Source organism: Melozone crissalis, unplaced genomic scaffold, assembly GCF_028551555.1.
Source record: "Melozone crissalis strain CALT ecotype California unplaced genomic scaffold, PUWL_Pcris_2 ptg000027l_1, whole genome shotgun sequence".
In the NCBI taxonomy this organism is placed as follows: domain Eukaryota; kingdom Metazoa; phylum Chordata; class Aves; order Passeriformes; family Passerellidae; genus Melozone; species Melozone crissalis.
In genome coordinates this window covers 42,740,342-42,755,078 of record NW_026535805.1, presented here as the reverse complement: position 1 = coordinate 42,755,078, position 14,737 = coordinate 42,740,342, and the positions used below count along the sequence as shown (strand labels likewise).

General features: G+C 37.9%; 1 protein-coding gene across 1 annotated transcript in view; it reads left to right on the top strand.

Annotated features, from left to right (window-relative positions):
- Positions 1-14,737, top strand: part of LAMA2 (laminin subunit alpha 2) — a 252,727-nt gene that overhangs the window by 34,915 nt on the left and 203,075 nt on the right. Inside the window, exons 5-9 of the mRNA XM_054279037.1 lie at positions 3,763-3,942; positions 6,091-6,180; positions 8,341-8,458; positions 10,161-10,339; positions 11,994-12,093. Coding sequence (XP_054135012.1) covers positions 3,763-3,942; positions 6,091-6,180; positions 8,341-8,458; positions 10,161-10,339; positions 11,994-12,093 — 667 coding nt within the window. The remainder of the gene's footprint in view (positions 1-3,762; positions 3,943-6,090; positions 6,181-8,340; positions 8,459-10,160; positions 10,340-11,993; positions 12,094-14,737) is intronic.

The following is a 14,737-nucleotide window of genomic DNA, read 5'->3' as shown; positions in this document are numbered from 1 at the left end:
TCCTGGAAGACTGAGCTTTGGATCTGTGCTCTGCTGCAGAACTGTGGAGTGGCTCCCAATGCAGCATGGGCACAGGTAGCTCAGGCTTTAGCTGATGTGTGCAAGGGGGGCTAATCTTCACTGGGGCTGTGTGTGGAGCACTGTGATGATCTTATATGGCAGAGGTGTGGATGCTTAGTGAGGATTGTGTTCACTGGGACAGTTTTCAAGTCTAATTCAAAAATGCGTGGAGGGCAGGGGCCACATTAGAGTCTTGACTGAAAATGCACTGTCCTGGGAACAGTGTCTTTCAAACAGGTGCAAGAAAATGTGGAGGGAGATAAAAAGAGTAAGTGTGCTCTAGAAAAACTCAGTGATTCTCATTGGGAGAGTCATATTGAAAATATTGTAAATCTAAACATATTTAAATTTCTTTAAATTGAGACTGTTACTGGGGGGAGTTTTCTGATTAATGACAGATGTTCCTAAAGTATTCTTAATTTCTTCCTTATTCTCTTTTCAAGGAGTAGGAAGAACTTGGTTGGACAGTTTTCAAGTTGATTCTACATGTTTCTAGGAAGAAATGAATGATTTAATCACAGATGTTTATAGGAGGAGAAATACTTTTGAGTAATTAATTTTGCCAATGTAAAATTTTTCACTTCAGATTCACTTTGACAAAACTATCTAGTTTTGAATTTTCTAGTCCCAGTGTCATTTTGCTGTACATACTTCAGCAGGTGCCATATTTCATGCAGGACATAGCTGCATTTCAATAGTTATGTGTACTTAATTGTTTGCTGCTTTAAAATTAAATTGTGAAACATTTAAAGACAAAGCTTAAAAATAATATAAATGGAAGCCTTCATCTTGCTAGATTAGCCTTGCCAAATAGATGAACTACTGGCAGATAATCCTTTCAAAAATAGGGTCTATTCTAAAACTAATATCTCTGGTGTTATTTTGTTAACTTACATTTTAGTTCTGTAAAAATATCATTTCAACGAGGTGATTTTTTTCCCCCCATCAGTGTCCGAAGACTAAATTTGTTGTTTTTAAAATAATCAAAAGGTATGACTGCTGATTGTCAACTGTGTCATTTGTGGTGAAGCTGTGTCTGGGATTAATACCTTAAAGTACTCTGTGAGTACTTTTGATACATGGGATTTCACCTGCATCTTTCTCTCCCCCTCCCAAAATCTTTATTTTTGTCTTTTTGAAGAGATAGTCAGATTGCCATGCTGCTTATTATTGCCATGGTGCTATTGTTCTATCAGATTGAGCAAGGCACTACTTGAGATTGATTTCTGCTTTATCTCTGGAATATCACAGTTCAGTGTTCAGTATTCTGTTGCTTTAAACCATAACCCATGTATGTTTGCTGGCAGTATAAAAGAAATCTCTTGGATCCTGTTTTAAAGGAAGACAGTAATAGTGTGAAAAAATACTCTGAAGAAATATGTTTCCTTGCTCACAAGTAAATATTATGCAAAAAAGTCTTCAGGCATGTGTTTTTGCTAAAATTCTCCTTCATTTGGAAAGATCTGTCAATTTCCACTTGACTTGTTGCCACCTCTTCGGGCTTCCTTTGAAGTTTTCTCTCCACACATGTTCTCTCTCTCTTCACCAGGGATTTGAGCAGTTCTGTGGTCATGTGCTTTTGTCCTATTTGTAGTCAGACATTTCTCATTCAGGACTTCCTCCTTGCTTCCTCTGAGGTTTTTTAATAACCTTTTGTTTGCACCATGTCTTTCTCAGAGCATTTTATTCTGTTTGTTTCCAGCCGTGTCCTTTAGTTACTTGTAGTCAGGAGCAGAGCTGAGTCAGAGCTCAGTGACTGTGTTGTTGAGATCTGAGCAGGAGGAGGTGGCATCACCTGTTCCTGGAGGTAACATGGCAGAACCCCGGAGGTGCTGATTGATCCACAGGCAGGGTATAAGTGGTGGCTGCTCCTGGCAGAGTGGTTCCCAGTGATTTGGTGTACCTGCAGATACAGTGGAGCAGAATGCTGGGCGTGATGAGGTATTCAGTTTCCCTCTTGGCAGTAAAAATCTCAGTATCACAGATTTGTTAGGGTTGGAAGGGACCTCTGAAGAGCATCTAGTCCAAGTGCCCTGCCAAAGCAGTCACCTAGAGCAGGTTACACAGGAATGTACCCAGGTGAGTTTTAAATGTCTCTGGAGAGGGAGATTCCATGACCTCCTTGAGCAGCCTGTTCCAGTGCTCTACCATTGCCAGTGTAAGGAAGTTCTTCCTCAATACTGGGGTGAAACTTCTTGTGTTTAGAGACCTTGCTCCTTGTCCTAACACTACTGAAGAGTATGGCACCATTCTCACCTGCCTTTGAGATAATTAAGTGAGTTGAGTATCACATAGTCAATGCAAGACAGTAGTTGTTCAGTAAGTCTATCCAGCACTTCCAAAAACTCCAGGAAACAAGAGCTGCTGCTTTCCTGGGAGCAGTAGATTTACAGTCTCTTTCCTCAGTGTGAGGCAGCCACTGCTGAGTGAGTGCCAGCTGGGGTTTGGAGTGCAGCTGTTTGCCTAAACCAGCAGTGATATGACCATGTTCAATGACAGAAAATGGCTGTGTGGCCTGACCTCTCACTCAGAGCTCTGAGGTATGAGGCAACACATGTTCATTGCAAAGAATAAATAATTCTCTTATTCATTCCAATGTTCTGCACATTTGGCTTAGCATCTGAACATTCTTTCAGTGTACCAGCCTGTAATAAAAATGCCCCAATTAAAATTTAACACTAGAGAATACAGGAAAATTAATGGTTTCTTTCCTCTCTCCCTCTAGGTGCTCATTAACAGTATTTTGCTATACTTGACATGCTTCTTCATGTAGGCCTTTTCCAAGAACAGTTCTGTAGCAGCCCATCTGCTTTATTTAGTTGATTCAGAGCTAATGTGTGCCATGATCAGCTAGAAAGACAGGAGGGGAAGAAGATGTCCTATTTTTTGTTGCCTTGCCCTTGACGCTTCAGCTGGGGTCAGAGAGTCTCTGTAAAGGAGCCACAGAGCTTACCTAGATTTCTAGATTTAGGATGGGGCAGGCAGAGAAAGGGGGAGGTAATCTTTACAGAAACTATAGGGTAGGCAGAGAATGGTGGTGTCTTTGAAAAAACAAAAGCTAAACAAAGTTCTCAGAAGTGATAAAGACTTTCCTCCAGGACCAGGTGAAAACAATTGCAACCCAGGAAATTGCTTCACCTTGCTGAGAACAAGATTCAAAGGAGAAGATGTGAAAAGAGACAGTGGGAAAGGAGAGGTGCTTATGAATACTGATTTTGTCTCGTCTAGTTGTTGTAGTTTTCAGTATTTCAAAAGTTCAAAAGCCTTTTGATGATGATCACTCTAAGAGGTGCAAACTGACCCCTGTTGAATTCTGAATCCCATTGCAAGTATACATTCCCTTAACTCAAAATTTCTGAGCCCATTTGGTTGTATGATTAACTTACTTCAGAATGGGGGAGGACAAGTGAATTACCTGCAGCATGGACCCTTGGTTTAGGGACTGGGTACACATATGAAGTTTGTGATGCAGTCTTTCTGTAGCTGATGACTTTCCTTTGCTCTAAATGTTTTTATTATAAAGACTCTTCATAGCTGAGGTCTGTGGACATATGGAATATTTTGGGGGAAATCTACTTTCTAAGGAAAGAAGTTATTCTGCATGTACAAATGCGTTAACACAATGCCTGTAATGATATTTGTTGGCCTAATCATGACAAAATTGATATAATGTAATTCCTTACTGCTTTAATAATTTTTCAGATTCACACTTCTCTAATTAATGGACGACCTAGTGCTGATGATCCATCACGTGAACTACTGGAGTTCACCTCTGCTCGCTTTATTCGCCTGAGATTTCAGAGGATACGGACACTAAATGCTGATTTAATGATGTTTGCACACAAAGATCCAGCTGAAATTGATCCCATTGTTACAAGGAGGGTAAGTTCTGGCAAGGCAGAAAGACACATGTAGAAGTTATCTTACACTTGTAAGTGCTATACCTGCCTTTGTTTGCCATAGGAAATGTTGGGAGTTGATGATTATCTGCTGTTGTCTTTCAGAATCCTGATGTTGGAGAATTCCCTGTGCACTCTATTTTGTTATCTTCTCTAGAGTAGAATTAACAAGTCTACATTTTCCGCTTAATGGTGTTATTAACATAAACACCCAGCTCCTCTGGCTGCAGACATTTGGATGTAGGTGTTTGGAAAGTGTTTGCTGTTAGTATCTCTTGTCTCTTCTGCTACTCAATCCTTTGCTACCTTTAATGTGCCTTGAACACTCCCTTTGAGTAGAATTTGTACTTGTACTATAAGTAGTAATAGGGCCTGAATGCAACACTTTTAGCATTTTCGTATGATTGAGGGTAGCAATAAACATTTTGTGCTTTGCTTCAACTTAAAAGAATTGATACAGCATTTAAACTCATACCATACCTGTAGTCTGATCTTTTCCACTGTGCTTTGTGTGTGCACACCCCGTCTCTTCTTTCTACAGTCTTTACTTCCTTTCTAAGTCATATCTCCCTGTTGTCCTGTGGATCAAATGTTGTGTATTATTCTTGGGTTTTTTTGTTCTCCTCTGATTTCTCTACTAAACATTCTCAAAACCTCTGATTTTTCAGAGTTTTTTCTACTAAGCATTCTCAAAAACTGGTTTGGGGATATATAATATTCCTCTTTTTTTATCACTTCCTGTTGGTCATCATATAATATGGTAACCTATCATATAATGTGGTAACCTAACTTTCCAAAACAAAAATAAGTCCTGTTATGAATGAGAGGTGTATCATTATTCTTTTTTTAATATCATTTGTCAGTGGTGGCTAAATGCTAAGAAAATTTGCATCTTCTGTTCCCATTTCTGGTTTTCATTTCCTTGTCTAAATAGGGAATGCTGGCTATTTCTGAAAGTTTGGAACAAGCCATTTTGTTTTGGATTAACAACCTAGAATCCCTTCCAGTTGAGTGCAGTTATTCCAACCTCATTACTCATGAATACTGTATGTCTATGTTAAGTGGACATCTAATAATCTGATTCTGAGCCAGTAGAAATGCAAAATTGAATTAGCACTTGAAAAATTACTCTAAACTCATGAAAACTGAGTGCAGGACAATACACTGGTTACTCAAACCAAGAAAGAACTGTAACTTCTGTGTGGAATCTCTCCATGAAGCATCCTCAAAGGATCAAGTAGAAACTGAAACTTGCCACCCTTGTCAGGAAACAAAGGGTAGCCACAAATTATACATTTTCTTTGTGATGGAAGTTTAACTAGGAGTGATAAGGGTTCTCATTTTGTTTGATGTATTTATTTATGATCTGATAAAGAGGTTGAACACTGTAATAGCAAAATTTGCAAATAGCACATGTATTTTTTCATTAGCCAGCTGTGAATATGTTGCAGGACCCTTGTCGAAACAGAAGACAATGAATGAAATTCACTTTTCACAGGTTTTGTAATATAAGATTATGAATATCTTTGTATCCTTCTTTCTGCTTAGGGCTCTTGATCCTCACCAGAGGAAAAAGAGAAATGGCCAAATGGTGGAAAAACAGGTCAAAAGTTCCTAAATCTCAGTAGTAAAGACTGTTTCATGATCATTCAAAGGCCAGTAGTGAAAAACAGTTCTTCTTTCCACAGTTCAGTGAATGCCCAAATTAGACCCGGCTAAGATGAACAAAGGTGTTTCATAGGATTTTTCCTAGATTTTCTCCTCTTCCCATCATCATGACTTTTCCTTTTCATATTTTCTGAAGAGAATAAATTCTACAGTGTTTGACTTTTCATTATCCAGGGTGCATATAGCCTCTTCCTGTTCTCATGTTTTTGTATGCTGTGTATAAATTGACATGGCTTTTGTGACTTCAAACAAATGGAGCTGTGCCAATTTACACCCTTTCTTTCACTCAGCCTGAATCTGTTGATCAAGACACGGCTTGGATTACACTGTCTGCTATATTTGTAATAGATCAAAAAAGAAATAAAACAGGACCTGACAGTTTTGTCACAAGAAATGAATTCTGCAATTTGGCACCTGCATTTTAGAATCCACTTAGCAATTCAATTTCTGTTTTGTCTTACAGTATTACTATTCTATAAAAGACATCTCCGTTGGAGGCATGTGTATATGTTCAGGCCATGCTAAGGCTTGTCCGCTGGATCCAGTGACCAATGTATGTATTTTTTTTTATGTTGCCTTATTTATAGGGTGGAATATGAGAAAAAAACCCCCTGATATTGATATTCTTCAGCATTCTGTGAATTTATGTCTGTTTTTCACCTAGAAGAACAGTCAGAAGCAGTGCCAGAATGAAACAGTGCTAGCAGCCAGAATAATAAACATTCCTACAGTGTCAGCAGAGACTTTTCTGAAATGAAAGAATAGCTTTCAGATAATTCATATTGGGAGTTTCCTAGGAAAACCAGAAATCTGGGTTACACTATGTAGCTATAGAAATGAGCACTAACAGCCAGTCTTTCTTTTCCTTCTTGATATTAATCAAGATATTTCCTAAATGATTGTCAAATAATTAATTGATGCTTGCAAACAAATGATGGCTCTAGAATGGTGCATTGGCTATGTAGGGAGTATCAATTGAATGATCAGTTAAGCCAATCTAGAAAATCATGGGCTGTTTGTATTATCTTTCAACTTGTTACTCTCTTTCTTTGCACAAAACGAATATGATCAAAACATAACCAATATCATTAATATAGAAATAAAATTTTTACTGATTGTCCAATTCTATGCACCCATTATCACTAATAGTGAATTTCCTGTTTACTATTACATGCCACAGTGTGGGATCTCTTCGTGTACTATTTGATTAAGTAGGAGCTTTATAGAGTTTAACTGAAAATCTTGTTTGTATGTGGCATTAAGCCATTATGTAGGAAATCATTTAAAAAAATTACCAAAGCTTATAGAGAATACATTTAGAGTTCTAAGCAATTTCTATGGATCCTTGTAAAAATTGAGCAAACACCTTGGTTTAACCCTTCTGAGAATTTTCTGTAATGACATGTTCAGCAAGTGTTGAGCTGTTGTTTTAGATGCCCTTAGTGATGAAGCTGCAGCATTGTCTCTGTGCCATCTGTTAGAATCAGGCCTGCCTCGAAAAATAAGTGCTGCTACTGAGACTAATGCATACTTAGATAATTTGGCTACTAGATAAAATAAAGCCATTTTGACAAGTGTGATGTCCTGTTTTGCAGGACGTCAAATGCATATTTGTTGTCTGACCAGGATAAAAAATAGTGTAAGTGAAGCAGCTCAAGCCAGAAGAGATTTGGAGGTTTAACTGTCCAGGGATATTCTTTAGACTGAGCCATGCCAAAATAGGCTTATAAACATTATGACTGTACTTGTTAGCAGAAAGAATCTTTCCCTTAGCATTACAAGGAATAAACTTGCTGGAATTTACTGCCATGCTTTTCTGAAGCAGTCCTTGAGTTAGCCTTGTTTTGCAAAATTTATGCTTTGTCCTGTGAGCCTTGGAGTTTCTCTGGCTCGCTGGTTTGACCTTGTATGGCCTCACAAGGACCACAGAGAATCCCCTTCACTAAATAACTATCGGGAAGGCAATTTTTACTTCTCATTTCTCTAAACTGCATGGTTTTTTACCTCTTTCAAGCTACCTCTGTGGCTCAGGGAGTTTGTGTGTTCCTCACAGTAATATTTTCATGCTGGGACTAAGGTGGGCTTGTGGAGAACTGTGAAGTTACTGAAAGACTGGACTTCTGCTCATCTATTATTGTTTTAAACTCTCCTGCTATCCCTTACATAGAATTAGTTACACAATTATGAGGTTACATGATAAGTTGGCTTTTCCAGTCAAAAATAATATCAAGTATAAAAAAAAAGGCAATTTGTATTGTATCAGCTAACAGAATTTATTTCATTCTGCAGCAGCAGAATTGCTGCATCAAAGAGAAGGGCAGGGAATGGTTTGTTCCTTCAGGGATCAGATCAGTTTTCCTGTATCCAAGGTCTACCTGTACTTCAGCTTATTTGTTTTATTGGGAAACTTTCCCATCTTTCCTTTCTTTATCCAGTTGGAATTAAATTTTCCTGTATTCTTAGAATCTCCTTAGGTTATCTGACCAGCTGTCTTCCTTTGCTTTGTGGCTGTTTTCTTCAAATAGAGCTATAGAAGTTAAACACACTTGATGAATGCAGGATGCATAAACGAATACAAATTAATAAACAAAGGAATTACAGAGTAGAGCCATCCTTAATGTTTTCATAATTTGAACTGGAATGCATATTATGTACATGGACAGATTTTTCAAATCATCACATTGTGTAAATATTTGTTTTTCTTTTAAATTAGAAATCCGTCTGTCAGTGTGAGCACAACACATGCGGAGAGACATGTGATCAGTGTTGTCCTGGTTTCCATCAAAAGCCTTGGCATGCTGGCACTCTCCTGCATAAGCATGAATGTGAACGTAAGTTGAAAGCAGCGCAGAGGAGAACATTTCTTGCAACTGCCACTGAAAACTGAAATTGGGTCCAACGTGATTTTGCAGTTAATTTGTTTCTAACCGCATTGGTTTATGAATAACATTTGATTTGATGTTATTCACTTAATTAGACTGACTCAAAACCCTTTGCAGAAAAATTACAAGTAGAGTTGCGGTTTTATTGAACTCAGAATATTTTATTGTAATATGGTGATATTTGGAGAGTGCTATATTAAAAAAATTGTCTTGTGTTGTTTTTATAATCATGATGGTTTTGTTTTGATAAAATAACAGGGCTCTATCCTAGTAAGTAAAAAAAAAAAATCTCTTTACAGGTTTTTCATCATGTGAAACTTTACTGGTTTAATTTCTGTATAAATGGCATTTTTATGTGTTATAATGTTCATCTTTGGTGAAACAAAATATTTTTTATATGATCAAAATGCAAGTTCATGTCTGATTTTTTTTTTAACAGAAAAGACAATGTATCCAGTTTTCCAACATGGAATGAAAACATACCTTGAGATATCAACTTACCACAGGGTGGAAATTTAATTTTCAGATTTATTATAGTTAGGGTAGTTATAATTGAACTTTAACATCTTACTTCCAAAGGTCACATACCACTTATATTTCTGAACATAGTAAAATCTAATGCTCCATTGCACTAACTATTTATTCATTTCTAGGATTTCAGCTATAATTTTATCATGAGTGATTAAAAATAAATAAAAAGGAACAGATATGACCATATTTAGAGTAGCCATTGCTTATTTGTGTCCTGTAAACTTTGGTCACAGTGGTCTTTGTTTTAGTTGGGACTGTCTGCACTGGGAATGCATTATGGAATGAAGGCAGGGAACGTTTCATTTCATGTTTAATTTTTAAGAGACACTTACAGCCTTTTCAACCCCCAGTGAATTGTTGTACTGTCTTGGTGGAAACAGTTCCCTGGGATCTGGTTCAGATGTAAAGAGAACACCTCTCCACAATGTTGACAGGCTTTGAATTTCTCTTTATGATGAAATTAATGTTTAATATGACGGGGAAAGGGACAGTGAGCTACCTCGTTTTCACTGCAACAGATTATTAGATTATCTTTCTTGTATTTGGACCTGAAGTCTAGAGCTTAGATATAAATGTCCAAAGAAGATTTAAGATTGGGAATCCCTTTTTTCTGCTCCAGTTCTTATATGCATATGTGTGAGTGAGATGTTTTTAGGATTTCTTTCAGATTTTATCTGAATCACTTTAATTTACTCATACCATTGTGATGCTTTCCTTACAACTCCTCTTGTATTTTAATTTAGATGACCCCTTCATGAAATGTATGTGTATGCAACCACTAAAAGGTTTCTCAGTTATCAATTTAAACAAGAAAAAAAAATCTGAAAAACAAACCAGGAACATCATAATTAGGCTATGTCTGTCAGCCTCTGTATTCCCCAAGACAAAATATTGAGGAGAAAAAATACAACTTTGCTTAATTCAATTGAATTTCAGGCTGTTCTCATAATGGCACCACGTTGCCTTTGACAAACGAAGTAGTAAATGAATGGTTGGATGTGCTTTGACGATATATAAAGAACCAGTGATAAAATACTGAATGGCTCTATTTTTTGTACCTTGGTAACAGTGGGGCATCCCCAGTGGGGAAGTATTTGCTAATGCTCTCCTTCCCTTTCAGCATGTAATTGCCATGGGAAGACTGAGGAGTGTTACTATGATCAGGAAGTGGCAGACAGAAACCAGAGCTTGAACATCCACGGGCAGTACCTCGGGGGCGGCGTGTGTGTGAACTGCTCCGGCTACACCAGCGGCATCAACTGCGAGGCCTGCCTGGACGGGTACTTCAGGCCCAAAGGGGTGAGCGCCCGCTCCCGCCGCCCTCCGCTGCCAGGCTCGCTGCTCAAACCATCCCTTCATCAGCTTTCCTTACTAAACACGGCTTGGGCAGCCATTTTGTGAAGGTTAACTTCCAAATCTGATTGCAGCGCAGCGGTTGCTTTTCGCAGCTGGGAATGCATAAAGTTAACGCTCAGAGAAATAGGAAAATGAATTGTGTTGATATGAGGGAATGCACTTGAGGTCAGGGCCTCCAGCTAGTATTTCAATTTAATTTAAAAGAGGATGTGGTCCTGTAAACAGAACTTCTGCCTCAGTAATGAATTTCAACTTTTCTTATCAAAGTTCAAAGAAATATTGCTATATTTGGTATTGATGAAAGAGAGACTGTAATTTCTGTTTTTTAAATGCAATGTAGAATTAATAACCACTGAAATTCCACAGTGTTTCATGAATGTCTTTAAATTTCAGTGCAGTGGAAATTGCTTTTTGTATTTCATCGTATAAGACTGTATTTTCGTCTAAGTGGAAGCTGTCAAAAGATGAATCTTATATTAGGTTGTATTGTCAATATGAGCCATTCCTGTGCTTTAGACAGCTACACTATTAGTGTGTGCTTGAATTGCTTATATTCCATCTGTATATTTTCAGATGGATAAATAATGGCCTTTAGTCTGATTGGTGTTCAATCCTCAAAGAGAGAACATCCACAAATAGCAGTAATTACGTTTTCCCTGATAGACTAGATTTAGCCTTACAACTTGAGAAAAGGAGTACTGAGAAACAATTTCTTCAGCAGCAGGGCACTTACTTGATTTTTTCCTCTGTTTTAAGTTATCATCCAGCTAAAAGGGATTTGATATATATGTGTGTATTTGTATAGTATATCCATACTATGTGTATGTATCTAGTTAATGCAGAACTTCTAATTTAAATTCCTAGTGTGATATTAGACCAAGGTTTAAGTTTGGTTGAGGTAACCTCTCAAGAACAAAAGGAAATTGTTCCATTGTTTAATGTTCACTTTTCTTCACTTACTTACCTTTTTTTCTCTCTTACTGACTAGCTAGCATTAGTTAGTTTTTTGAATCATTGTTGACCAGAACAACTGATCTTGTCACTATTATGTTGGGTAGTAAATGCTTAAAATCTACTTTGTTACATTTAATTATTTTAATTATACAAGATTCTGTTATCTGTACGCCTGGTATTTTTTTAGCTGAATACATATTTGCTTCTAAGTTACTACATATTTCTAAATAAAAATCCCAAATGTAACTTTAATTGAATCACATAACCTAGAATCACTTATGTTGGAAGGACCTCTAAGATTGAGTCCAACCCTTAACTTAACACTAAACAATGTCCTTGAGTGACACATCTAAATATCTTTTAAATGCCTCCAGGGATGATGCCTCCACTTTTTGGGGCAGTCCATTCCAATGTTAGACAAACCTTTTTGTGAAGAAATTTTTCATCATATCCAATCTCTGGTGCAATTTGAGACATTTTCTTCTTGTCATAGTTTGCATGAACTATTTATCAGCTGTCTCATTTTTCTTCAGGTATAAACCGCCTATACAGAAGTCATTCTCTCCTACTTTTTAAGACTTAAATAAAAGTTTCCAATTATTGAAGGGAAGGTTTTTTTCTTCAAACATGTTTATTTTTATAGGTATTGCCAGAAAGCCCAGATCCATGTCAGCCATGTTCCTGTGATCCAAATGGGTCTTTAAATGATACCTGTGTCAAGGATGAGAAACATGCAGAAGGAGGTAAGATCCCTCAAATTAGGGATGTTAAAGATGAAGATCAGCAATGGTGAAAGAAATGTTGAATCACATTTTTTGTATCTTTAACAAGAAAAAAGCCCAAAAGGTTTGGTTTGTTGTGGTTCTTTTTTTAATTTTACTCATGTAAACAGTAATCTAGCTGCAGTGTTTTGATTTTTTTTTCCTTTTTCATTTTTTTTTCCTTTTTTGAAACTCATACTCCTAATTTGTTGAAGCTCCTTTCAGATTCATGGCTGGGAAACTTGTATATGTTTGGAAGAAAATTCCCAGTGGAAAATATTGAAGAATTTTGGCATTAAAGAGCTTTCTTCTTTTATCAGAGATTAAAACTCATGCAACAGTGATGTTTGTTATATCTTCTCCTATCTAGGCATATTTCCATTTGAAATTTAAAGATTATTCTCGCAAGGTATTTACTTGCTTTCTGTGTTATTCATAGAGGATTACAACATGCTTACCGTAGCCCTGTAAAAGCTGTCTTCACATAGACAGTGAACTTTTCATAGGGCTTTGGAAACAATGAATTGCCTTTTTTTTGTTGTTCTTTCATTGTAAAACATCTGAAAATACTGTAGGAAGACAACAAAACTCAAGGTCAGTTCTTAAGAGATTTATAAATTGGGCTAATTACAATCTATTGATGAGATGTAGCAATCCTTTAAAATAGAGATCAATAGAACATAAAAGCAACATGGCAGAGATGCAAAGACAGGGCCCATAATCTGCTGTAATAACCATGTACTGATTGCACCAGTTCAATAAAATTATACTGATTTACTGTCCCAGTGGTGTCTCTGGTGGGTTGGTGTTGGCCAGCTGAAGCTGCCCACCCAGCGACTCTCTCACTGCCCTGCTCAGCAGAACAAAAGAGGAAGCAGCTCGTGGGCCGAAGTAACAACCAGGAAATCATTTTCCAATTATTATCCTGGGCAAAACAGACTTTATTTGGGAAAGTTATTGCCAATTTAAATAGTTTCAGATAGTGAAAAAAAAATATTAAGAATACACTTCTTCCACCATCTTCTTTCTTTTCCCCCAGACTCAAGCTCACTTCTTCATTCCAGACTGCTCCTCTGCCTCTTCCCCCACTACCACAAGTGATGCAAGATTATAGCAAGCAGGAGTCATAGTACTGGTCATAACAGTTCCTTTTTGACACTCCTTCCTCCTCACACTTCCCCAGCTCCAGTGTTGGTGCTTCCCATGGGCCTACATCCTTCACGAAAAATAATTTTCTTTACCAGCAGTTCTCCATGGGATGTAGTTCCTTCAAGAAACATCCAACATTTCCTTCACAGAAATGCAGTATGGATATCTGCTCCAGCCTGGTTTCCTCCAGGGGCTCCAAGGGTGTATCTGCTCTGGACCAGGTGCTTCTCCTTCCACTCCTTCCCCTTCTCCAGTCTCTGGGCCTGGCTGCCTGAGGGGCTGTGTGCCCTGTTGGGAGCTGGCTGTGTCTGGCACAGGCTTTTCCTCACAGAGGCTGCCCTTGCAGCCCCCTCCCTGCTGCCAGAACCTGGGCAGGGATACCTAGTGCAGTGTATCATAGGGAGTGATATGAGAGACAGTATGAGCAGAAGGGAGGATGAATCCCAAAGCTGGCAAAAACACAGCAAGGCTCTCCAATGCCTGTACCAAACCTGTGGATGAGACTGAATCAGGTTACACATGACAGACAGTGCAACAAAGGAACCTCTCAGACTGTGATTTTGAGATGGGGAATGATTAATTCAAAAAAATGTGATGTCCCACTTGCATGTTACGCAGCTGCTTGGTCTCTGACTCCTGTCACTGCTGCAGTCTCTCTTTTCACACCTTCTTTTCTGGCCCCTGGTGTGGGTCATCTTCCTGGGGCCTGGCAGCTGATCAGCACTTAACAGGCTGACAGCTCCTCTCTCACAAGAAGGGGAAAGCAAAAGGATAGAGACATTTTTCTGTCTTGTTTGTCAGTAATGGTGTCCTTAGGAGCTCTCAAAATGTCTTATGCCTCTGAGCATTCAGCAGATCTAAACCATCTCATGGTTGCTTTCTAAATCTGCTTATACTTTCTGAATCTGACAAGGTGGTACTGTACTTTGACACCTTGCTATGTCTCCTTCTGCCTTTTTAGTGCTCTGATCTTCTTTCTGGCAAATTCTTTTCTTGCCTCATTTGTGAATATCTCTAGGAAGATAATTAAGCTCCTGTTTGGATCATTAAAGGTGTTTTTCTAGAAAATCTGTAAGCATGTCATACTAACATATTGAAGATAATATCTTGGATTATTTTTTTCTGCTTTTCCACCTTGTACTTTTGTTGCAGGTAGCCAGTCCTGCTTATCTGGCCCCAGGCATTCAAAGAAGCTGTTGAATGCTCTAGTTTCTCCAGTCCTGAGAACCAGAGTTCTTTTGTTCTCTTCACAAAATGAAAACTCTCATCTTTTTCTGTCTTGACTGTAACTAGCTTTTTCTCATCTACCTGAAATTTACCTCATGCTTCTGTGGTTGGTTGGAGGCCTGTTGCTTTTGAGCATGTTAGAGTATTCTTAATTTCTGTTGAATGTGTTATTTGCAACACATAAATTAATTTTTTTCCTTTATTCCTTTCTAAACTCATTGATGCCTTCTGCTTCCAAGTTATTTACTGT